The sequence below is a fragment of the Bufo bufo genome, chromosome 5, assembly GCF_905171765.1.
Source record: "Bufo bufo chromosome 5, aBufBuf1.1, whole genome shotgun sequence".
NCBI classification, from domain to species: Eukaryota; Metazoa; Chordata; class Amphibia; order Anura; family Bufonidae; genus Bufo; species Bufo bufo.
This window is the reverse complement of record NC_053393.1, coordinates 418,775,350-418,801,827: the sequence shown is the minus strand read 5'-3', so window position 1 is coordinate 418,801,827 and position 26,478 is coordinate 418,775,350. Positions and strand designations below refer to the sequence as shown.

The following is a 26,478-nucleotide window of genomic DNA, read 5'->3' as shown; positions in this document are numbered from 1 at the left end:
CCTTGTAGAGGAAGCTGAGTGCTGCACTTGCAGAGGCTGCTCTGAACTTGGCTGAGAGTGGAGTGCCAGAGGAAAAGATGTATGCAGTTGCCAAGGGCAACCAAGGGAAAGAGAGTGAGATGGAGAGTGGTGCAGCTCTCAAGAGTTCTCTTATTTCCTGCCAGTGGGTACAGAATCCTAAAGTGTGAGGCTGGAGTGACCGTCCGGTAGGAGTCTGGAGTCAAGGTTTTTCTGATGGCAACGACTGCACTGAGGAGCCTGTGTGTGTTCTTGTGACCAGAAACCAAGGGTTGGAGGTTCCCAACATCCCGGGGAAAGAAGTTGACTGCTGTGGAAACATGCGTACAGCACTTTGGTGCGCCAAACCGTGACGGCTGAGGGTAAGAGCGTTCCAGTTGTTTCTTATACAGCAGTTAAAGTGACAGGGAGCAAGGCTCTGGAGGTTGGGCATGTTGCTGATCAGTGCCCTAATGCCTTGAGAAGCCCTGTGTTGTGGTATGAGCCGCAGCAGTTGCTATCTGCCAAGCCAGTCGGTGTAAAAACACCAGGACTAGAGACTGCTACACAAATATGTGACCTTATGGAGAAGGGCAGTCCAGACGTTGTTGGACACAGAGAGCCAGGTGATCCTGGTACCTGCCAGCCTGGGTGGCTGGGAACTATGTGTGGGACATTCGTGGGGATAGCATGAACTATCCGGTGGCTCTCACTGAATGTGAGACTCCAGTCAGAACTGGGACTTATAAACTTGGTAATACTAAAGTGCGCATACATGAGGTGAAGTGGGGCCGTGGTGTCCTTTTGGCATGGGGACTGCAGGGAAATAGTACCCCTTCTGCAGCTAGTGATGAAACTCCTGAAGAATCGGTACTGACCCTTTTGAGTGATGTGACCATTGAAAACAGTGGTTACCCTAGGATGCAAAGTAAAGGTGCCATTCGTCTGCAGTGCCTAATGAAAGTATGATGTCATATGAAATATGTGACAATGTTGATGACACGCCTTTTCTATTGCAGGTTGTGATCAGGGGAGAAGCGGCCCTGGTTGGTAAAAATGTCACTGATGTAAAATTGTGATAAATGTGGCAGTGCTGGAGGGTGTACCACCCGTACCAGATGATATTAATCATATGTGTGGTATGCATAAAGGATGTTCTGCGACCGATGGCAACTTGGAGAGTGAGGCTGCGGTGTCGAAGTCCTGGGAACCAAAGGTGGTTGCTATTGGCAACCAGACGTCGGTGGAATCTGACGGGATGAGTGGCAAGTCTGTGAGCTTGGTGTTTGTTATAAACTGGGCTCTGCTGGCGTGGGTCTGTAGAACACAGGGAAGGTTATAGGTCAGGTGGATGCCATCTCACCAGCCTCCCGTGGGTTCAGCATGTGTTTCACCCTCAAGGTCTTGAACAAAGGGGGGGGGGGTATGTGAGGCAGTAACAGACCTCATCGTTGTTAGGGGAGATTAAGGCAGGATTTGCTGTGTCTTCCCCACAAATCACCAGGTCTGAAGCAAGACCAGGTGCAGTAATCACCTGGAGATAAAGGAATCCTCAGAGTGAGAGGGGGTGGTGTCTTGCACACAGAAGTCTTGAGTGGGTTCTGTGTGGTCTGAGTTGGGAGGGCTGAAAAAACCACTATCCCCCCAAGAGACACTGGTGTGGGAGCAGCCTGGAAGCTGCTGGGGGTTGTGCTGGGAAAGCCGCATCTCATCACGGGTGTGAACTGTGTTACACAAGGTGAGACAGGGACATGTTATTAATGTATTAGTTAGAGCCTGGATGGGCGAGTGTTTATTATTTTGTTGTTTTGCTTGTGCTGGTGTGCCCCAATAAATGCACTGTTTGGACCTGAAACCTGGTGTCCTGAAGCCGTATCTGTGAGGATGATCCCCTGAAAGAAAGCTACCTCTCACACTTTATTCTAAGCAAGGTGACAAAAAATTGGTCTGTTTCATGTAATTAATGAGGAAAAATAGAATCATCACATCAATAAAGTGTGTGAAGAGCAAAAGTTTGCAGTCATAATATAGCGATAAGCAAGTCCAAAGAGCATCACCTCAATTTCACTGCAAATCTTGAATCTGGTTCACTAATTTTACCATTCTTAATGATAAATAATGGTTATATTACTGTTAAAAGGAACCTGTCATGTGGATATTTGATTACAATCTAACTAATTATATACAATCATTAACTACTAAAAAGTACCTTAGATGTATTCACTTACTGGTGTGACAGATGGTTACCTCATAATATCCACACAAAGATGCCACATGATAATGAGCTGATTTGAGTCCAGGGTGATGTCAGTGAGTCCAGCGTTTTGTTTTTTTTATTCAGAGCTATAGCCACTCCCCTGCCCACCTGCTGCTGATTAATATGGAAAAAAACTGTCAATCAGCAGCAGGTAGCGGGGAGAGTCCGAGGGCTCATAAATATACAGGACTCATCATTATGAGCTGGAGCTTTTCAATGCAAGATGTTGGCAGATTGACTGGGTCCAATTAAAGAATGTGACCAGCATTTGCTAAGAGAATCAGTCACTTATTTATGTTGCCCTTAGAACACCATAAAACTGGTACAGGTTCCATTTAAATCACCAAAGTGTTTCTCTTGAAGAAGGACAGTCTTTAATTTTCACTTGAAATGCTCCCTTTATGCTCTTGTGCCCTTAATTAATTGATCTGTTTTATTGTTCCCAACTATGAATGTTTATATGATTTTTGATAAATTGAAATGTAAAGAAGAACTTGCTACAAGAAAAAGCTTTTGTACCAAGGAAACAATAAGACAAAGCTGAATGTTTCAATCAGATCTTGAATTTAATGGAGATAATTTTGGGGCTATACTACAAATGTGTGCACACTTAAAGGGGTAATTCACATCTCACCTTTTTATTAAACTTTTAATAATGCTCCCCTCTTTGTATACCAGCTTCTGCAAGTCATCAGGGTGGAACTCAGTACTGCCCCATGTGGTCTGATACCAAACAACATCTTTGCTTATGCAGACATTAAGAGCATTGACTCTTTAAATGGCACATTACAGTAAAAGATACAATATACTTAACTCCCCCAAGGTTTACTTATGTTCCTTCTAACCTTCCATCCCTCTGTGTATCGCTCTGTCTGTTTATAAAACTTTTGTACTCAGCACCTAAGTGAAAAACCACAAAATTGAAGTCTGATGTTCCTTCTACACATCAATTAATTGCAATAGATGCCCAGCTATATTCAGTTCCTTATGATAGATAGCTTATCAAGAAGATGATGATGCTCTTAAGATGACTTCTTAGCTCTATGCAGCCACCTCTATTTCACAGAATGTAACATGATCCAGTCCTGTCTCCCAGCTCTGACTAGTAATATTCCATTCTCCCCTGTGACCACATGAGGATGCTTTCTTTGCCCAGTCACTAGGAATACACTGCAATGCAAAGACCTTGGCGCCCCACAATTTTATTTATGGGGAGCCGATGGGAGACAGCTTCCTCTAAATCACTTTCATTCTGTCGCTATTGACCACAGCTTCTAATGGGTTAAATGGGCCCAGATGGGCACTTCTGCTAGATGGGGCTGTTTAGAGCATAACCTAAGTGAGCCCCTGCTCTATATTTTAGACTAGGCCGGTCATAGATAGGATATTTGGGTGGTCACTAAAGGTATGTTCACATGACAGATTTTAAAAATCCACCTACAAAACTTTTTTTTAGCACATTCTTCGTGCTGTTTTTGTTTAGGTTTTTCATTTTAACCATTGGGATGGTTGCTTGAATACAAACAGAATTTTCAGCTCATGCTTTTTGGCACAAATCTGTGCCAAAAAAACACGCAGAAAATGCCCGAAACAACATGTGGACACAAACAAAGCTTTTTGATGGTTCCCATTCATTTCAATAGGAGATTCAGTGTGGATTCCGCCCCAAGCTAGAGAAATGCTGCTTCCTTTTGAAATGAATGGGAGACTGTTTTAAGGCATTTATTATAGCTAATTTGGAGGCAGAAACCGCCAGAAACAGCACACAAAAATCAGTATAACTTGGTCCTAAGGAGTTAAGTTCAGTTGTTTTAAAAAAAAATCTTGGATTTTGCCATTGTGGTTAGACCTTAGTACATGATCCCTAAGCCACTTCCTAATTTCTAAACCCTGAACTAGAGGCTCCATTTATTTGTAATACCTTTTTAACCACAAAACTGAAGCATATGTAGTGCAAAAGCACCATTACGGTCAAAATGATTCCCACTGGGAAAATAAATCTCTGAGAAATCTTTTCATTGTTTTTACATTACTTTTATCCAAATTTTTGCTATGGCCAAATAAAACATTCTTGTAAATACATTATGATGAATTAACCATCCATGAAATTAAGAAACAGAAAGTATATGTGTTCATCTAAACTATTTATATAACTTAAAGGGGTAGTCCTGTTTATATATATATTTCTGGTTATAAATTAGAGAATCATACACCTTTGTAATATACTTGGATTTAAAACTCTGCTCATATATCTTTCTTATATGAGTGCAGTAGCCCCCTGTTTAGAAGATGGTATGAATAGTCTACAGTATATAGTAGTTCATAGTAATGCTTCCCATGGGATAACTGAATTAACTAATCATGGTGTCAGTCATGTGACTCGCCACAGGCATGTCATGTGACCCCAGTTATTACTGTCCAGGTATCTGACACTTGATTATTGAGAAGCATAACCTATTGTAATGTCTTGCAAGTGTTTTTGCAACTTTTATATCCTTCTCCTTGTCTCATCTATGTGATCTTTATTTTAACAGTTAACTTTATTGACAACAAGACATACCATCTCTGTAAATACACATACAGTGAAGAAGTTGTAAGAGTAATAATTTCATCATTATTTCTATTTAGTCAGTTCATGAGTGCCATATCACCCTTTTGCTAATTGAATGGCAGTGATCACAGAACTGGTGTCATGTTTAGTCCTGTTGAGCTCATCCATGGTTGTAGTATAAGGGATTGATCCATGGGCTATACCTTTCTAGAGTGCAGACGGGGACTGCTGAATGGTGTGCGAGCAAAATTTTAAAAACATGTAGATTTGAAAAGTATATGATTTTCTAGTCTAGAAAGAAATGAGTGTAAAATATGTAAACCCTATAAACCATCTTAATACAGTAAGTTCAGAAAGTAGACTCTTTCACTTGTTTTAGATCTTGTTATGTTTTGGCCTTGTTTCCCTCATGATTCCACACTCAATACCCCGTAATGAAAACATGCAAACAGAATGTTTTAACTCTTTGCTAGTTTATTGAAAAGGAAACATCCAGTTGTTAACTTTGTAGGAGGAACTACAGAAAAAAGATGCTCTAAAATTATTATTCCTTGGGGATTATAAATATTTTCTACAACAGAGAGGTCAAGAGAGCTTGCTAACCACCCATTGACTATATACCTCTGCACAGTTCATCTCTGAAGGGACATTTAGCTGCACGTTAATCCCTGCCTTTCCCATCACAGCGTTCTCTCAGCTCTTGGTATAGAGATCAAGTAGCAGTAAGGATCCTAGCATTATATAATCGCCAGGTCCAGGTATTTTCTCAAACTGCTGGATCTTAGCAGACCCAGATCAGCTCTGCTGGGGGCTATATTCATCCTGTAACTGGAGCTACTATGTGAGCCCCAGTTAAAGGAGTAAAAAACAATAAATAATAAAAGTAATGGTAAATGTCCCCAAAAATCTTGTATAAACTCATGAGGAGCACAAAGTGTTGAATTAAAAAAAAATAAAACCATAAAACCATAAAATAAATATTCAAAAAAATAAATAAAATGGCACCATATGCTCACGGCAGCTTCTAGCCTACATCCAATGTATCAAGATGATCATTATGGAAACAGACAAAAAAAATATAGTTGTATGTTGTGCTATTAATAAATAAAAATGTGAAAAACAGTCTATTTTCCATTTTTTTAAATATTTTCTTGGTTATAAGAATAAAATTAAAAAAAATACTAATCACAAAAAGTACTTTCATAACCAAAAATAAAAACAGGTATGGCTTTGCATGTGTAGTCAAAAAATTAAAAACATGTGTGTTTAAAAAGTGAAGCAAATTGCCTGGTCTTGAACTGGTTAAGGTAAAAGGCGCATCTATATAGGTCATGGAAACTCCAAGATAACTCCTAACAATCTTTAAAATTTATAGTAAAGGGTGCCCTATATTCTATGATATATGCCTCAGTGGTCTAATAATTTGTTTCTCAATAGTGAGCTTCCTGTTCACCTTTATTCATTTATATGAAATATCCTCATTATTTTAACCACTTCTCGATCACTCCACATATACGGTACATATAAGTGAGTAATATAGGAGGGGTGTATGCAATATTAAGCTTTCTGCTTTTGCTTTACCATCTAGGATTATATTTCCAAAATAATTATTTTAATGACCAATATTAGCTGGTTTGTTTCTTAGAATGAAACAAAGCATCATTAGCAAGATATCATTTAGCTTCCATCTATGCTGATTTGATTTATTGCTTGCAATTTTAAATCATCTCTATGTATCTTCAGCATCATTAAGCTTTACGTGCAACAATTGTATGCATTATTCTAACTAAAAATTTGCTAAATCAACCATACCAGTTTAAATTTATTCCTGGAAATTGTGTTCCTAAAATTATTTTACTACGTTCAATTTATTTACATCGTTTTTAAGTTTCACATTTACTTTTCTATGTTTATTCAATACTTTTGATAGGAATGCATGAAATTTTTTTTCACTATAATTATACAATAGCTAAAAAAAGTTAATCTTTTGTATTATAAGTGATGCATTGAAATATCTGTTTCATGACTCAATATTACCATTACTCATTTATGATTTTGTTGATGTTTTTTGTTTAAAGCTATGTCGAACTTTCTAGCTTTTGGAACCAACATTTTCAACACTAAGCAATTCTGCAAACACTTTTTAAAAAATATCCTCCATTCCCATGCAGACCGATGTGTTTTCACATACTATATGGAGCTGATCATAGTCTTTAAAAGCCCCCAAACACATTAATGTATTGTCGGACAAACCCACCGAGAATGGTGGGTTCAGCCGACAACCTAATATGTGTGAGGAGCTCCTGACTCTCCCCCGACAGATGATGTTGGGAGAGAAAAGAATTGGGTGAAATTCACTTTTTGCCCTGTTCTTTTATTCTCCAAGGAGATAAGCTCCTGCCAGAGGTGTCTAGTAGCAGCTCTCTCCTCTTTCCCCATTGAATGCACATACATGGTTGGCTGAATGGCATGTGTGTGAGAAAGGAAGGAGTCAGGAGAGATACAGTAGCTGACTAATCATCATGCCAACAATTACTGAATATGTACAACCAGCTTAAACAAACAATTTATCACCAATCACAGACATTAAACCTGGTGGCTAAGGCGCCCACTGCATTTGCGACTGTGCACCATTTTTAAAGACCCGACTTCAGCAATACATGTAAAGCAGCATCAATTATAAAGAGCAACTTTGTCAATCATGTTGTCCTTACTTCTCCACACATACTATCATGGTTCTCAATTTCCCATAAAAACAGATGTCTTTATAGTGAGTGAGAGGAAAATGGCATGCATAATTTAATAGAGACTCCTGAAATCAACTCAGCTGCTGGAGGTAGCTTGCCCTGTTCTGCAAAGCACTTAAGGACAGCTAAAGCGGGAAAAAAAATTCCTTTCTGCTACATCTAAACACAACTACGTGTTTATGAAATGGAATGGATGAAGATGAAATTCTTATATTTAACATTTTAACAGAAAATATAGTTTTTTGATGTTTATTTTTATTTTTCTAGAATTGTATTGTTTTAATAAAGTTGGGAAGGTGGGATGAATTAATGGGAAAAGAAGAATAAATCCAAGGACAAAGGAGTTCAAGCACAGTAGCAAAAGTAGGTCAACTGCCCTGTTCAATCCCCCAATAACTGTTATAATATCATAATATATCTTAAATGAATGCCTGTTTTTTTATTGGGAAAAATCATGACAGTGTATTAGCAGTGACTGACAGTAAAGTTGGTGCATTAGGCCAATTTTAGGAAATGGACCCTTACTGATAAATCTGTTGGTTTGAGGGTAATACTAGAGTTTATTTGTAATCACTGGGCTGAACTTTAAAGAGAATCTGTCACTTGTGACCTCCCTATCAAACTGTTTACATAGATACATAGCTATGGTTCACCTGATTAAATCATTGTATGTCTTTTCTTGATCCGAGGCTCCGTTCCTGAGTTATGACACTTTTTCTTAGATGCCCTCATTGCACCAAAGCCCTGATTTGCATATTAAGAAAAAATATCACAACTTGGGAACAGAACCTAAGATCGAGAAAAGAAAAACATGTTTTATTCAGATGAATTATAGCTGTCTATGAAACGAGTTGGATATGGAGGTCGCTACTATATATATATATATATATATATATATATATATATATATATATATATCATCTATCCACTGTATCTATCTATATATCTATCTATCTACTATATCCATATTGACAGTATACATACTATAAATCTGCCATATAAAACAGATATTCCTAACAAGTACAGGAAAGTTTCAACAACATGTTTCTTTGTGTGAATACTCAGATTTTATGATGGCCTGTATGCTATGGTACACACAAAGCAACTTGATAGATTACGGTGACAAGTCAAGGAACAAGGCATAAGGGTTTTCTTAGTATTAGATAATTTGTCAAACCTGTCTAGAAGCATATTTAATAGACAACCTCCACAAGAACAACACTGTAATGTGTTTTTTATCACTACATCTTAAATATCAGATGTTTTACAGCAACCAAGGTAAAATGGAGCATTTAGTCCACATTCAGATGAGCTGAAGAGGATTTTAGGTGCAGAGTCTTCGGTCAAAATAGTTCTCGACCTGTCCTCTAGCACCTTAAAGAGAACCTGTCATCAAATTTATGCTGCCCATACTAACGGAAGCATAAAGTAGAGAAAGGTGAGTTGATTTCAGCGGTCTGTCATTTATACGTTAAAAATAAGTGGTTGCCGAGAACCAACATCACAATCATTGCAGACTGGGCCTGGAAAAGAGTCATAGCCACCTGAAAAGAGTCATGGTTATTCATGAATTCCTGTTCTCCTTGCCCACCTGCTGATGACTGACAGGCTTCTACCTAGTTTTCTCCCTTTCTCTCTAGGAGAGACCTGCCAATCATCAGCAGATGGGTGAGAGAGCAGGAGGTTATGAATAACCAGGACTCTTCTCAGGAAGATTTGACTCTTTTCAAGGCCTAGGCTGTAATGATTATGATGCTGGTTCTCAGCAACCACTTACTTTTAGATCATGAGTGACACACCGCTGAAATCAGCATTTCTGTCACTATTTTATGCTGCCCTCAGGAGGTCAGCATAAAGTTGATGACAGGTTCGCTTTAAGGCCCCCCCGGTGCTTATTAAAGGCTTATGGGCCCTGGTGCAAGAGTTCAGCTTGAACCCCCCCTTTCCTCAGTGCTTTGGGGCAGGGGAGCACATAGTCTTTCTGCAGCCTGAGGCAAAATTTGAAACGGCACCCCATGCCAATTTCTTGACCTAATCCCTTCCCAAGGGGGTTTTCCAGTTTTCTGATATTAAAGGTCTATCCTTAGGATAGGTCAATCAATTACAGGAAATCGGACAACCCCTTTAATAACCATTTGCAAGAAGAGAGTTTAAATGATTTTAATTATGTTCGTCTTATTTTCAATCTGCTATCTTCAGAAAACACCTTATAATTTGTATGTTACAGGCACATTATAAGCACTATTGCGGTTATTTATTAAGACCGGCGTCTAAATATGTGCCAGCATTAATACCCCTGCACTGGCTGTGGATTCGCCCAAGTTATGTAGAGATGCAGACCTCTACCTAACTTCGGCGAATAATCCATTGGCATACACCAAGCTAAAAATCTATGCCAGCTAATTTATTTTCTATGCCAAAAACTGGGGTAGCAAATGATAAATTAAATGAGCCTGTCCTCCTACACACCCATGCTACACCCCTTTTTTCAGCGCTAGCGGGAGTGGCGTGAAAGGGTGAAAAGTCACAGATTTTGTAGCAAATAATCTTTATGCTAAAATCTGTGACAGATATATGCCAAAAAGTGGAGTATATCTAATCATAAGTGACCCCTTTTATACTTTGCATAGATGTGTACATATGGCTGTTATAGATGTACAGTAGTTCAAGCATTATATAGTGCCTACAAAGATAAGGGTTTAATGTCAAAGATATTTTCCCCATGCTTTCCTCAAACATTGGCTTTGATTTATTAACACTTAATATAAATGTCTATGTGTGTGTGCTTTTGCTTCTTTATTACGTTATTCATTCCACTGCAATTGATCCAGAAGCCCAGTAAAGAGCACTACTTGAACACAGACCAGATAACTTGATAATTTGGAATAGAGAAGCAGATGTGGCTTACTTAGCTTTTAATTAACCCTTTGACACCATTTCTTGTGGAATACTGATAAACGAGTTGAAATGCTTTGGGAATGGGTAGCAAATTGACATTTCATAAGACATTGGTTTCAAGAGAGATGGCAAACTATTCTTGTGGTAAACAGAGTTTAGAAGAGTACCTGTGGGATCTATACTGATACTATTACTTTTAAATGTCCTTAGCAGTGACATTGAGGTTGAACTGGTGCAAAAAATGTGTATTTTAGCTCAGAGCAGAATATACTAATAATACATGAAGGATGAGTTTAGAAAAACAACATCTTGGGAGATTTTGTGAAGATTTAAAAAATGGCAATTTGCAACTTAGCAAAAGTTCATTGTTTTTATTAGTGCATTTGATAGATTTATTGTAAAGAGAATGTCTAACCCTGAATACCATTTTGTTCTATTAAATATAAATAATTTATATTTTTTTCTGACTCCATACAACCCCTATAATGCCCCCTCTAATGCCTGGGCCCCTCACACAGGTTGTACTTGCCTTGCTTCCCAGCACCTGCATCATATCTGATGCCCGCACGGCCGCTGCTGCATCTCCCCGTCACACGGATCAAAACACCCGGCAATGGTGGGGGTTCGTCAGCCAATAGCAGGCCGCAACCTCCTAGCATCGTGGGTGATAATTATTATATACTGGTTGCAAGCAGGTACCATTAGAAGGGACGCTTCAGATGAGTGCATACTGTTCAAATATTATAGAGAATCTGTCACAATATAGATTGCATACATTCTTAAATATATTTCTTAGGCCTGATGAGACTGGTGAACTTGCTTTGAAAATCCATGTCAGAATGGCTATATAATCCATTTTGAGAGTTTTCCTAACTGATATTAAAATGAGCTGTAAGTGACTGAGATAGCTTATGAGCCTATTGTATTCAAAAGCTAGTGCACACTCATTATTCGCCCACCTAGCCTAATTAACAAGCAACTTTCAGTAGACTTATAAAAGGTTCATTTTATTATCAGGCAAGAAAACTTTCAAAAAGGATTATATAGCCATTTAGACATAGATTTTTAAAGTAAGCACACCAGCCTCATCAGGTCTAAGAGATATATGCAGTTGATATAGCAAAATCTGGTGACAGAGCCTCTTAAAACTTAAAAGGGTTGCCTGATGACATAAAAGGTTCTTTGGCTAATTTGGACATGTAAATTAATATACGTTTTGAATATGCTTTTATTTTCAAAAATGGCTTCAGGCCCCCTCTCCTGATCCAAAAACTGTAGTTCTGATACTGGCAGAAAGCTTTCCCTCCCTCTCTGTATTAGAGATATGTATAAAGGGGACTGGATGTCTGACTGAGTTCATGATCTAAGCCTGCCCACTTCTTTGCCTCTGTATCATATAAAGAAGGGGACTTTCTTAGATAATGAACTTGGCCAAACAGCCGCCTCCTTCATCATGTCAATGAAACAGAGAGAAGAGGAAATCTATGTCTGTATCAGAATGACAGCAAAAGCTACATTTCCAGGACCATAAAAGGGTCCGACCAGGCCATGGTTACAGCTTTCAGAATAAATGTATATTAAACAACCAAATAACTTCTTTTATCCTGGAAGTCCAATATAATAATAATAGAATAATAATAATAATAATAATAATAGTACAAAGTTAGCTCCTAATCTCCCACTAGTGACATCTTCAGGCAGCTAGAATTGTATGATTTAAATCTACATATATACAGGTGTTTTACAACTTTGTGTCACACAGAGATATATTTAAAGGGTGACTTACACAAAATGACCAAGATGCTCACCAATCTGTGGACTGGAGCCCAGCCCACTAACTACCAACTGGTGATTAAAATGTACAAAGCAAGAAAATTAAAAGGCTGGTCAATTTGCATACTCTTTACAAGATCAGTATATATATATATACAGGGTGGGCCATTTATATGGATACACCTTAATAAAATGGGAATGGTTGGTGATATTAACTTCCTGTTTGTGGCACATTAGTATATGTGAGGGGGGAAACTTTTCATGATGGGTGGTGACCATGGTGGCCATTTTGAAGTCGGCCATTTTGAATCCAACTTTAGTTTTTTCAATAGGAAGAGGGTCATGTGACACATCAAACTTATTGGGAATTTCACATGAAAAACAATGGTGTGCTTGCTTTTAACGTAACTTTATTCTTTCATGAGTCATTTACAAGTTTCTCTTTGTTCACAGCCATTGACATGTCGCCGAGGTTAACACGTGAGGAGCGGATAGAAATTGTGTTGATGTCTGGTGAACGCAGTAACTAGGTCATTGCAGCAGATTTCAATGCAAGACACCCTACGAGACCACCCATCTCCCTACGAGACCACCCATCTCCCATGCTACAGTTAGCAAACTGCTTGCTAAGTTTCGTGAAACTGGTTCAGTGTTGGATTTGCCAAAATGTGGAGGCATGAAATCTGTCTCTAATGAAGAAACATCAGTGGCTGTCCTAGCTTCATTCAACAAGAGCCCACAGCATAGCACTCGCCGCATGTCACAGGAGAGTGGCATTAGTTGAACATCCCTTCGACGGATATTAGCTACTCACAAATGGCACCCTTACAAACTCCAGCTACTGCAGCATCTCAACGAGGATGACCCAAATCGGCGCACTGAATTTGCAGAATGGGCAAAACAAAAATTGGAACAGGACCCTCAGTTTACGCAGAAGATTTTGTTCAGTGATGAGGCAAACTTTTATGTGAATGGTGAAGTTAACAAACAAAACCACCGCTATTGGTCTGACACTAACCCACATTGGATAGATCCCTCCAAGACTGTTGGAACAAAAAAATTGATGGTATGGTGTGGTATATGGGGTACAAAGATAGTGGGGCCATTCTTCATCAATGGAAACCTCAAGGCCACTGGATATGCGAAATTGCTACATGATGATGTGTTTCCCTCTTTATGCACTGAAGCTGGCACGTTCCCTGAGTTTTTCCAGCAAGATGGTGCACACCACATTATGGGTGTCAGGTCCGAGCATTCCTAGATGAACAGTTTCCTGGAAAGTGGATTGGTCGTCGTGGGCCAGTTGAATGGCCCCCAAGGTCTCCCGATCTGACCCCCTTAGACTTTTATCTTTGGGGTCATCTGAAGGCAATTGTCTATGCTGTGAAGATACGAGATGTGCAGCACCTGAAACTACGGATACTGGAAGCCTGTGCTAGCATTTCTTCTGCGGTGTTGCTATCAGTGTGTGAAGAGTGGGAGAAGAGGGTTGCATTGACAATCCAACCCAATGGGCAGCACATTGAACACATTTTATAAGTGGTCAGAAACTTGTAAATAACTCATGAAAGAATAAAGTTACGTTAAAACCAAGCACACCATTGTTTTTCTTGTGAAATTCCCAATAAGTTTGATGTGTCACATGACCCTCTTCCTATTGAAAAAACAAAAGTTGGATTCAAAATGTCCGCCTTCAAAATGGCCGCCATGGTCACTACCCATCTTGAAAAGTTTCCCCCCTCACATATACTAATGTGCCACAAACAGGAAGTTAATATCACCAACCATTCCCATTTTATTAAGGTGTATCCATATAAATGGCCCACCCTGTATATATATATATATATATATATATATATGTATATATCTTATAAAAATATCATAAAAACAATACCCCGATTATAAAAATTATTAAAAACACATTCACAGTCCCGTTAAGCATTTAAGATGCGACGCTCTCGCATAAAACTATAAATAATGTACACGATACGGCTTTGTGGTACTTATAATTCCTTGTATCAGTATATGCAATGCACATTTAGTTTTATCTTATTGATATTCACATAAGATGTATTTAATGTTTAATGTCCTAGCGCTCCTGCGCTCAGGCTGTAACTTGTGGTATTAACAAAAAAAAATATTAATACAGGCTTTACATGAAATGTTCCACTATTCATTGTACTATGTCCAGTCAGATAGCTTCTTTATAAATAAACTTAATATCATTATATTTGTTTATATTGGTGGTGGTTTTAGAGATCTGTTACTCACGGAACCCACAGCGATGTGACCGTGTTGATGAATCGCAGTCGGCCGCCAATTCTGCTGTATGCCGGCTTGGATGATTTTCTCACGCATGCACCATTGCAGCGCGGGGACGCCTCTTGTTGATTATTTTCAAATGATGATGTACGTCTTCAATTTCTCAATTTCTCAGAGGCCGTATCTACCAGATGCGTTTCGGAACAAGACGTTCCTTCCTCAGTGGTAGCTAATAATATTATTAGCATATTAAATGCTTAGCAGGCCCGTGAATGTGTTTTTGATTTGAATTTTCATAATGGGGATATTGTTTTTATGATATTTTCTATAAGATATATGTACTGATCTAGTAAAGTGTATGCAAATTGACTGTGAGACAGCCATTTTTTCTTTCTTGCTTTGTACATATTTAAAAGGTCATATTTAAAAGGTGGACTTTCCATATACTGTCAATTTACTATTTAAATTCCACTCAGCAAGATAGGTTGGTGGCCTTTGAGATATTTGGAGTCCAGGGGCTTCAATTTATGCCTCTGCTAATACAGTTACAAAAGTGACAACTTACTTAGTGTTTCTTGCCAGATCTATTCCCCCACTTTCTACTACTGCAAACGTAGTGAATAGTGCTGAATTAGTTTTATTTAATGAGCAAAAGAATGATGTACTGTGTACAGTAAAAGACATATACTGAACCATTTTTGACAAATTATCAATCAATAATTATTTAGTATATTAATAACTATAAAATATTATAACATTTATGCCTAATAAAATAATATGGTTCACTGATAACAGAAGACCTCAATGCAAGTCAATGTTTATTGAGACTTCTAAAATGCAATGAACCTTCCTAATTTTCTGGGTATGTTCATTCTCTTCAAGCAAATCTATTCATATACTGAAGTTATAGAAAGTTTACCTAATTCTGAGCAAATTGAGGTCGCTTTTGTATTAGACATTTTTAAATTAATAGAGCTCATGGCGCCTGCCTAGGTATATATCAAATGTCCATGAATAATATAGGGAATAAAAAGTGAAGAACCTCAATCCCTAAGATTGAAGTTACGGTACATTGTAAAATAGACTAATGTGCAGACATTTATTGATGACATCGAGATACACAACTATTCCTATTATCTCCATGAGCTGTTAGGAGTAAAGATCATGTATTACTTTACTGAACTTAGTACTGTTTTCCCTCCCTTGGCAATGCCTTGCATGTGATTAATTGAATTAATTGATCCATATACAAAACATAATAAATAAAAAAATTGCCATTGGTTTAAATTGCAGTACATACATTATGCAATTATTTATATGACTTACGGTTGACATAGCTTAATGAGGTCTTGGTCTGTCGTGCCAGGTGGAAGTCCTCTTATATATAGGTTTGTTTTACTCAGCTGTTCTCCATTGCTGTTGCTGCTGTTGTTACTACTGTTTGTACTTGGGCTGGGGGGAGCCATGGGATGGGGAGCTGGTGCATAGGACTGCTGAAATACACAAAAAAAAACACATGTAGTATTAAACTCAAGAATCTGTCATGTTCTATTAATTCCTATTAATGTAAAGTTTTATGTATACCTGTTTAATTGAAATATATGTTAACATTTCCTCAATATAATAATTGCATGTAGGTAACATATTACATAAAAATGTTAAAAAATGGGAAAACCTAAAACTGTCACACATATTTATAATTTACCAGGTATTAGTGCATTATAATTTGTTCACAAAAAAGGAAAACTTACAGGGGGCAGATTTATACTAATACTTAATACATTTAGACAGTGTAAACTTTGACTAGACAGTCTAAATATGCACCAAATTTATCACAGTGACTGATGCTGGATGATAAATCTGGTGCATCTTTAGACTGTCTAAGTTTATACCACCTATTAGTTGTCTTACGTAACCCAGAATATTGTGAATAAATTCTTGGGCAACTTCAGCCAAACCTCCTTTCCAGCAAAGCCATCCTCACTTGTGAGGCGCAAAAAGTTTGATAAATAAATATGGTGAATGGCATGGTCCTACTGTTATCCTTTTATAGTGCATCTACTGGCTCCAAATGCCTAAGCTACATGGGTAATTAAAAGTAGAATGATTACACAATGGAAAACAACCAACTTTAAAGGGTTACAAAGAGTTATAAAAAAAATTAAAAAAAAAAATTATAAAACGTTTCAGGACTTACATAAACATTCGTTAATCTTGATTTCTTAAGAGAAAAACCTATACTTACACCTTTGCATGGTTCTGTTATTATTGCTTTGTTTACAAGCTGCTGCAAAGCTGTGGGGGCGTGTAACAGCAATGCCTGAGCTCTCCCTCATGAATATTTGTGGGTGTGAACAATCTGACCTTCCCCTCACTCTGCTCTGCACATCCTAACTTTGCATAAAAAAAACACACAATCATCTCCTACCGTAGTTCATACAGCCAAAAGATCTTCCTGTCACATTGCTATATAAAAAGCTATATGTATCTAAGCTATAAGACAGCTATATGTATCTAAGCTATAAGACAGCTATATGTAACTAAGCTGCATGACAGCTATATGTATCTAAGCTACATGACAGCTGTATTTATCTAAGTTATATGACAGCTATATGTATCTGTCATATAGCTTAGATACATATAGCTGTCATATAGGTTAGATACATATAGCTGTCATATAGCTCAGATACATATAGCTTAGATACATATAGATGTAGGCTATATCTATATTATGGACAATGATTTACTTTGTGATGTTCCTGGGGGTGATTTTGTTTTTGATGGCCGGTGGAGTAGAGAAATGGTAACTTGCTGAGGCTGATAAAGATTGCCAGACACAGAGGCAGGGGAACGGGCACACTGTTGGATCACAGGGAGGGAGCGGGCACACCATTGAATCTTTCTGCATGGCTGCCGACACTGGTAAGGATCTCGCATGCCTGATCCCTCACAGAAGCCGAGGCAGCCGAGGAGAGAGAGGGGGCAAGCACACAAGGCTCTGACATTTCGTGTACAGAGCCAGGACACTCTCTAAAACAGAGAGAAGCCTGTACACGAGACATCAGCAACGGAGCCTGGTGGATGACATCAGGGGTCACATGACCCGCATCGGCCATGGTGAAACACGGCAGAATATTGTGAGTAAATTACAAATGTGTTTTTAATACTATTATAAGCCACCTTAACATATATTGATATAACTCGGACAACCCCTTTAAGGACTGATACACACTAAAGTATTATGGTTCTGTACAAGTTGTAGATGGTAATAAATCGGTATTCATAGGAATCTATGGGAGATAGTGAAAACCGTAGCTTGAGCTTCACATAGAAGCGAGTGAGTTGTTAAGTGATGATTCAATAGGATATTATGAGAACAAGTCCTGTACATCTGAACGCGATTCAGATATCACTGAGCACGATATGGGAGACTAGGCTATCCCCCCCTTTCCCACTCCTTCCCTCCCCTTCTTCCCCCCTTTTATGTTTATGTTCTTCACAGAGGAACCGATTGTATTTTATAGAGTAAGATCATAGCTAGAGATCTGGGGCTTCCCAGTATAGATGCACAAGAGCTCTTATGTACAGATTGAATAAGATATGCTCTTATAACAAAAAACATACCATCTTAAATTAATTTGTAAACCATTAATAATATTCATCTGATGCGGTTTTTGGCTTTTGTAGCTAACTGATGCCTTAAAGATGTTACCTGTTTGTACTGAAAATGCTTTTCATGTCTGGAAATGATTTGAAAAATTTGAAAAATAAAGAATTTATAAAAAATAAAAAAAATCGGTATTCATAGACTTCTATGGTATGCTAGTAGAGATCAGCAAATTGATTCTTTCTAATCAATTCCTCTCATCAACCAAAGTTCTGCACCAGCAAAGGGCTGTCCTTGAAGCTGAAGATGCTCCTATTGCTGCTTGATTGACAGGGACAGATATCTGGGCCAGCTTTGACAATCTTGTGCATGTGCCTCTACTCTGGGATAGTGACAAAAGTATAGAAGCTTTGTTTCATGCATCACTATCTGGAAGTGTAGTCGAGTATGTACAGCGTATGTGTGTGTGTATATGTGTGTGTGTATATATATATATATATATACACACACACACACATATACACATATATATATATATATATATATATATATATATATATTTATATACGTGCAATGGGTGTGGAGCCACTTTGGGCTAGTCCTAAGGGCATTATTTTTGTGGTCCTCTGGTTTTTAGAGTTAAACCCCTATCAGAGAACTGGCTTTCACTGCAGGGGAGCCACCAGGCCACTACCTCTGGAAATAGCCCCAGTGTAGTTGGCAGCTCAGCCACAGGGTTCAGAGACAGTGCGGTGCACCAAGGGAACAGGCAATACTCATAGTCAGGAACCAGGTAGAGGTCAGAGCAGGTAGAGTTTATGTGTAACCATAAAACAAGTCTGTGGTCAGGGCAGGCATCTGAGGGCCATCAGGCAGAATTCAGGACAGGAAAGTGAGGGTCAGAGTCATTAAATAGGCACATTTTGGTACACAGGCAGGCAACCAGAAAGGCCCACCTTTACTAAGACTAGCAAGCTAGGATACCTCAATCTTAGGCACCCTCTCTTAGGGAAAAAAATAGTACAAAATAGTTTCCCAAGGATTTTCCTAAAATACTATACAATGCATACTGCAATTCATAGTGTGACACGTGGTCGCAAAATTAGAGCTCAGGTTGAAATCATCAAGCCCCCTATTTTTTATTAATACAGTTCTATATGTTTTGTTCAAAGTCTGATTATACTACATATTGCAATCCAGACTGTCACAATTCTAGTGTATTACAAACTGTAGCTGCAGCTGTCTATTTATATGCATTTGCCGAGTTAGAATATTGCATATAATCAACAGAAGCTTCTTCCAGTACTGGCAACATTTACATTATTATAAACCAGTTTTCTAAGTACTATGAAGTTATTTTTCTTAGTTTTCTAGAGACTAGGCATTAAAAGAACTGGCTTTGAGGAGAGGCGCAGACTCCTACATTCTGCCATCTACTTTTCCCCCAGAGAGGAAACAGGTATAATCTATAGGCTTATGTGTTCTACTAAAATCAGCTTGACAGAACCTGGCAGAAAAGTACCAGGGAAAAATTCAATAGGTGACATCTGGAAAAATAATTCAGATATTTGAAAGCAGCTACTGTACCACCTATGTTGTGGGAATAGTTACATTCTAGCGTAGACTATAAAAATGTTCAAATAAATTTGACTACAATTTTTTTTGTCTGTGGTATAAGGTTGAGTGATGTAGAAAAAAGGCTAAGCAAAAACATCCTTGTTAAGTTATAAAGAAAATTTTACTCAGAGATTATGTTTAACCCTGCATGAGCAGACACAAATGTTATAATTTTAAAGAGGCTTTCTGGGAGTTTTACCATGATGATCTAAGATGATCAGTATCTCATCCATGGGGTCTGACACCCGGGAACCCTACCGATCAGCTGTTCGAGAAGGCACCAGCTCTCGCTGGTCAGTGATGATGTCACCACATGATTGCGCTGGGCGCTCCCAGTGACATCATCATGCTCAGCGCAGGTCCTTTGTCAAGTGTTTTTCAAACAAGAGAGTAGTGGAATGCCTCTGCGTGAGCAAATAGATGAGGTCTGCATTTTTTTTGCCGTTCTTTCTAACACAAATCCAGCCACTCTTTTAGGAAAATTGGTTTGTTACCATGAAGTGCGAGGAAATTCAGCTTAGTTTAGAATCAAATTTTTCCTAAAATTCTGACCGAATTCCACTTTGGATGCTTCGCTCAACACTAGATATGATTACTCTATTTTTTTTTTTTCCTTATAACATTCTACATATAAATAAAGTGATATCTATACTACTTACTAGGGTATACACAAAAGGTCAACGATTCTCATTTTGGACATTGCATCTTTTAAAGTGATGTATAGACAGACATTCTCACAAAAAATTAACAAATTTCTTAAAATTTTTATTGGGCAAATTTGGCTGAATCAACCCTGCAATTGGATTTAGGTCCAAATAAAGTCGACCCAACTGTAAAGTGTTCCATTTGACACTCTGACATCACAAAAAATTAGGGTTTATTAAAGTAAAAACTTTTTGAAAAGTTTAGGTCCAATTTCAAAATTTTAGAATCAGTTCGCTCATCTCATCTTTAACTATCACCAGTGTTAGGTTACATGGCATTAGTATGGTTTATTGTACCAGTGGAGACTAGATAAGCAAGCTTACAATGTGAAAAATAGCAAATGGGAGATTGCATATAATGTACATACCGCATAATGAATAATTTTATGTAGTGCACCTGATATGCACATTATATAGCTGTCGGTTAAACATCTGTGTGTGGTCAATAGCTAATTCCTTATGTCCCACGGAATAAAGAATTTTATATACCGAACTTCAATATGTACGATCCTGTTTCACTTTCAGGGGCTTTTGGGCTGACCCCACCATATACTGTACATTTAATTGCTAGCCAAACAGATCAAACTGACTGGCTGACTTCAATCTAATATATGTTCAACTTTACCATGTAGCAGAAAGAGACTGTAATCTTTGGGTAAGGAGCAGTGCTGATCTGCAGCAGTGCCATAACCCCTGGAAACGAGCAGTGTATAATGTGATGGAAAAATGAATCAAACCAGCAAAGGAGGTGATATGAACAATCGCAATACATTATTAAGTGTCTTGTAATAACTTTGTCTACATGATAAATGTAATTTGCTAAAGTGAGACAACCAACTTGAGACTTCTGTACTGAGAAACCACTTTTTGGTAACAAACTGTTCCTGATAATTGCCTGCTTGTCACAGCAGGTGAGAGTTATGATTGCTCCTCCTCATGAATAGTGTTGAGCACGAATATTCGAATTGCAAATTTTAATTGCGAATATCGGCACTTCGAGAATTCGCAAATATTTAGAATATCGCAAAATATATTCGTAATCGCGAATATTCGATTTTTTCGTAAATACCAGTTCATGAGAATTTTTATGCGAATATTTTAGGCAAATTTTCGCAATCAAGAAAATATTGCCTGGAGATCATGAATTCGCGAATTCGCGAATATATGGCGAATATTCGCCCAAATATTCGCGAAATATTGCGAATTTGAATATTGCCCCTGCCGCTCATCACTACTCATGAAGAATAATTGTTTCTGGGCAGCAGATTGCTGTTCACACTGTATGATCTTCTGACCAGAAATGATGATTTAGGTATCCACTTCAGCAAAAAAAGAGATCAGGAGATTGGCAGCACCATTACATTTGTCAGTTATCAGGAGAAAGTGTTTTTTTACAATTGTTCATTTTCTAAAACTAGCCTGAAACTACAGTCCAAAGGGTACTACACCGAAGCTATCTATATAGACTGTTAATATACTGCCCACAGATTTTCTACCTTTACAGGCTGTTATAATAAATGCAGTGACTAAAAAGGCTCCCATCAACACTAGTGTTGGGCGAGCATGCTCGTCCGAACACCATTTTGACTCAAGCATCGCGATGCTCGGCACATCGTGGTTTTCGGCCAAACACCGCTTGTGCTCGAGCGCGATGCGGGAAGTACTGGCACTCACTGTAATGCCGTAGCCATGTTGGTTACTGGCATTACAGTGATTGGCTTACCAGAACGTGTCATCGGGTGCTATATGGCAACCGATGACACGTGGTTCAGCTGTCTTAGTCAGGGAGAGCTGCAGCAGAAGGGACAGATAGTGTAGGGACAGGAATATATATATATTTTTTTTAGGCAGGGTTTAGTCTTGAAATGTGTTAGAGACCCAAAAGTCATTTTAAGAACTATTGTTTGATCTGGCTGCAATATATATTATTAGCGCAACCTGTGCTAAATTGCATGCAATTGTTTGGCCGCTGCTGACAGTGACACAACCTCTGCTACATCTGTTGTGCTACATTTGCGCATCCTAAATATCTGTGACATTCAGCGCAATTGTTTGGCCGCTGCTGACAGCGACATTACCTGTGCTACATCTCGTGTATAACATTTTCCCATCCTAAATATCTGTGACATTCAGTCAAATTTTTTCCCTGCTTGTGGCAGCGACATTACCTGTGCTGCATCTCGTGTATAATGTTTGCCCATCCTAAATATCAGTGACATTCACTCAAATTTTTTCACTGCTGGTGGCAGTGACATTTCCTGTGCTACATCTCCTGTATAACTTTTGCCTATCCTAAATATCAGTGACATTCAGTTTAATTTATTTGTGCATACACTTACAAAACCTGTGCTACTGTATGTGTAACATACCGTAATTTTGGCCCTATAAGACGCACCTGCCCATAAGACGCAGCTAGGTTTTTGAGGAGGAAAATAAGAAAAAAAATATTTTTAACCAAAAGGTGTGCTTTTGGTGGGTTTTGAACTAATGGTGGTCTGTGGATGACACTATTATGGGGGATATGTGGATGATGCACTGTTATGGGGCATCTGTGGATGACACCGTTATGGGGGATCTGTGGATGACACTGTTATGGGGGGGATCTATGGATGACACTGCTATGGTGGGATCTGTGGATTACACATATATAGCATCTTATGCTATATATGTGTCATAAACAGATCCTCCTCCATAACAGTGTCCCTGTGTAAATAGTGACCCCAAATACAGAAGGTGAAGGCTGGCAACTGGTGTTGAAATTGCAGCACGGCCCGATGCAGTCACTGTACTCTATTATACCGGGCCCTGAACACAGCAGTATTCATATGTAAAGTGTAGGCAATCCATTAGTAATGTATAGCAATCCTTTGCGGTAGCGCAATCCACATAGTACTCACTATGAAACTCCCGTACTAGCAGGCAGGCTGGCCGGTCACTCACTTGGTCACACACATGCTCCTCCCACTTTATTAATGAAGCAGGCAGAGCATGCGCATGACGGAGTGAGTGACCGGCCAGCCTGCCTGCTAGTATGGGATTTTTATAGTGAAATGTGTGATGCCTTTTAATAGGGATTACACTATTAATCACATATTGATGTTCTAATTATTTTTTTTTTTCTTATAAATCCCTATATACTTTAGTTTTTTATTTATTATACATTTTTTCTTTAATTTTCATATTTTATGTTTTAATAATATTTTTTTATTAAAAAAAATATGGGACGCTAACACTATTCTAAGTACAATTCAATCATGTAATATAAATGTATAATTTTAATCATGTGTAATAATTAAATTGATCACTAATTGATTTTTGTAATATCAGTGATGCCCCAATCAGATATAGCAATTATGTTGATATATGCACTGTTATTTTTAGATAATTCCTTGGATGGACAGACTACATAATATATATGGTCATTGGGTATTTCTTTAGATATTGATCAATATGATGATTCTGATATGTTCTGGTAGGTTGGCCATATTTATTAATGTAAAACATGTGCCTAATATGGATTACTGTTATGGAGTAGCATGGAGTTTGTAGCATTATTAACTATTGAGATCTAGCCATAGCCGTTACATTAGTAAGATTAGATCGACCAATGGCCAAATGCTTGCGGGTCATATGCGTTCCACTGGGTCACGGCTCCTCGCATGCGCTGTCCGGCTCCATCTCGACGTGCTCCATTACGTCATTACACGCTGTGCATGCGCAGTGAGTTGGCATGGACGCGCTGAGAGATGGAGCCGTACATCAGGGTGGTGTCGTGCCCGATAAGTTGGAGCACAGGTGTCTGCAATCCAGGTAGTTTATCCACTAATATTACTAGTATATATACCCTGCTATTTCATATTTTCATACCTCCCGACGAAGCCGTTGAGGTGAAACGCGCGTCGAGGTCCTGCGCTTAGGGCTATTATATCCATCTGGGCTTGGTCATGTCTTCAGGTACGTCTTAGGATGTCTATTAAGACATCATTTTAGACACTGCCATATACAGCACCCATATTAGGCCTATGTTATTGATCAGGTCATAGATATTTTATCATGTGCTGTGTGAGATTAGGTTGTTGACATATTGGTACCATGCACCATATATATATGCTGATTATGGTTACCACAGACGTAGGCTTTGGATCTCACTAACATCCATGAAATATTCCTTGATACAATTGTATTATACTATGCAATTCTCTACTGGGGTGTGTATATTTTATATCACCTCCAGGGCATACATTGGGTGCTTGTGAGACACAGCATTGACCTGGTACCTGGCTAGTGCTTATTAGCCTTGTGGGGATACATGACAGTCTAGTGAAATATATGCCCTTCGCTTTTCTGTATACTTTTTCCATCCCGCCCTTTCTCTCTATATTATTTTATACATAATAAAGTGATATGAATTTGGATATATTATTTTCACTGCCAATAAGCAGGTGACCAGGAAAGCAGGGCAGGCCAGACAGGTGCTGGTAATGGGAGACTCAATTTTTAGGGGTACAGATAGGGCGATCTGTCACAAAGACCGGGATCGTCGAAAGGTGTGTTGTCTTCCTAGCGCTCAAGTTCGACACATCGTGGATCGGGTTGACAGATTACTGAGATGGGCTGGAAAAGATCCAGCGGTCATGGTCCATATCAGAAACAATAACAAAGTTAGAGGTAGGTGGAGCGTCCTTAAAAATTACTTTAGTGATTTAGGTCAAATGCTTAGGGTAAGGACCTCAAAGATAGTATTTTCCAAAATACTACCTGTACCATGAGCCACACAAGAAAGACAAAGGGAGATTAGAGAGGTTAACAAGTGGCTCAGGAGCTGGTGTAGGAAGGAGGGGTTTGGGTTCCTGGAGAACTGGGCCAACTTCTATTTTGGCTACAGGCTCTATCGTAGGGATGGGCTGTGCCGCAATGGGGAAGGGGCAGCTGTGTTGGGGGAGAAGATGGCAAGAAGGTTGGAGGAGTGTTTAAACTAGGGACTGGGGGAGGGCAATTACGTTATAGGATGGGAAGATAGTGCAGATAGAGACCGGGGGCAAGGTAGTGGGACTGGGGGAGGAATGGAAGGAGGGACTAGAACAGCTCAGAAGGAAAAGAGTAGGGTAAAAAATATCAAAATGGGATATTTTTAAAAGCATCCTAAAATCTAATTGTGAGGGGTACATACCTTATGGGAATAAAAGATTAAGGAAAAAGAAAAAAACAATGTGGATAAATAGAACTGTAAATAAAGCAATAAATGACAAAAAGAAAGTATTTAAATCACTAAAATAGGAGGGTAGCAAGGAAGCACTAAAAAACTAAGGAAAAAAAAATTGAATATGTAAAAAAAACAAATAGAAGCAACCAAACTAGAGACCGAGAGATTAATTGCCAAAGAGAGCAAAACTAACCCTAAAATGTTCTTCAATGATATAAATGGTAAAAGTTAATTCCCCATTAAAAGTGCCCTGTCTAACCCAGGAAGAAGTACAGCGGCGTCTTAAAAAGATTAAAATTGACAAATCGCCAGGACCGGATGGCATACACCCCCGTATCCTAAGAAAATTAAGTAATGTCAAACATAGTCCTGCCACTTTACAAATCATTAGTCATACCACACATGGAGCACTGTGTACAGTTTGGGGCTGGGGCCTGTCCAGACATAGCAGAGCTGGAGAGGGTACAGAGAAGGGCATAAGTAATAACTGGAATGGGGGGGGACTACAGTACCCTGAAAGATTATCAACATTAGGGTTATTCACTTTAGAAAAAAAACTACTGAGATGAGATCGAATTACTATGTATAAATATATCAGGGGTCAGTACAGAGATCTATCCCATCATCTTTTTATTCCCAGGGCTGTGACTGTGACAAGGGGACATCCTCTGCATCTGGAGAAAAGAAGGTTTGTACACAAACATAGAAGAGGATTCTTTACAATAAGAGCAGTGAGACTATGGAACTCTCTGCCTGAGGAGGTGGTGATGGCGAGTTCACTAAAAGAGTTCACAAGGGGCCTGGATGTATTTCTGGAGTGTAATAATATTACAGGCTACAGCTACTAGAGAGGGGTCTTTGA

At 38.6% G+C, this 26,478-nt stretch overlaps 1 protein-coding gene across 2 annotated transcripts in view; it reads right to left on the bottom strand.

Annotated features, from left to right (window-relative positions):
* RBMS3 (RNA binding motif single stranded interacting protein 3) overlaps window positions 1-26,478 on the bottom strand; it is an 830,965-nt gene that overhangs the window by 625,086 nt on the left and 179,401 nt on the right. For both annotated transcript variants that reach the window (XM_040433298.1, XM_040433299.1), the window contains exon 2: window positions 15,812-15,978. In XM_040433298.1, coding sequence (XP_040289232.1) covers window positions 15,812-15,978 — 167 coding nt within the window. The remainder of the gene's footprint in view (window positions 1-15,811; window positions 15,979-26,478) is intronic.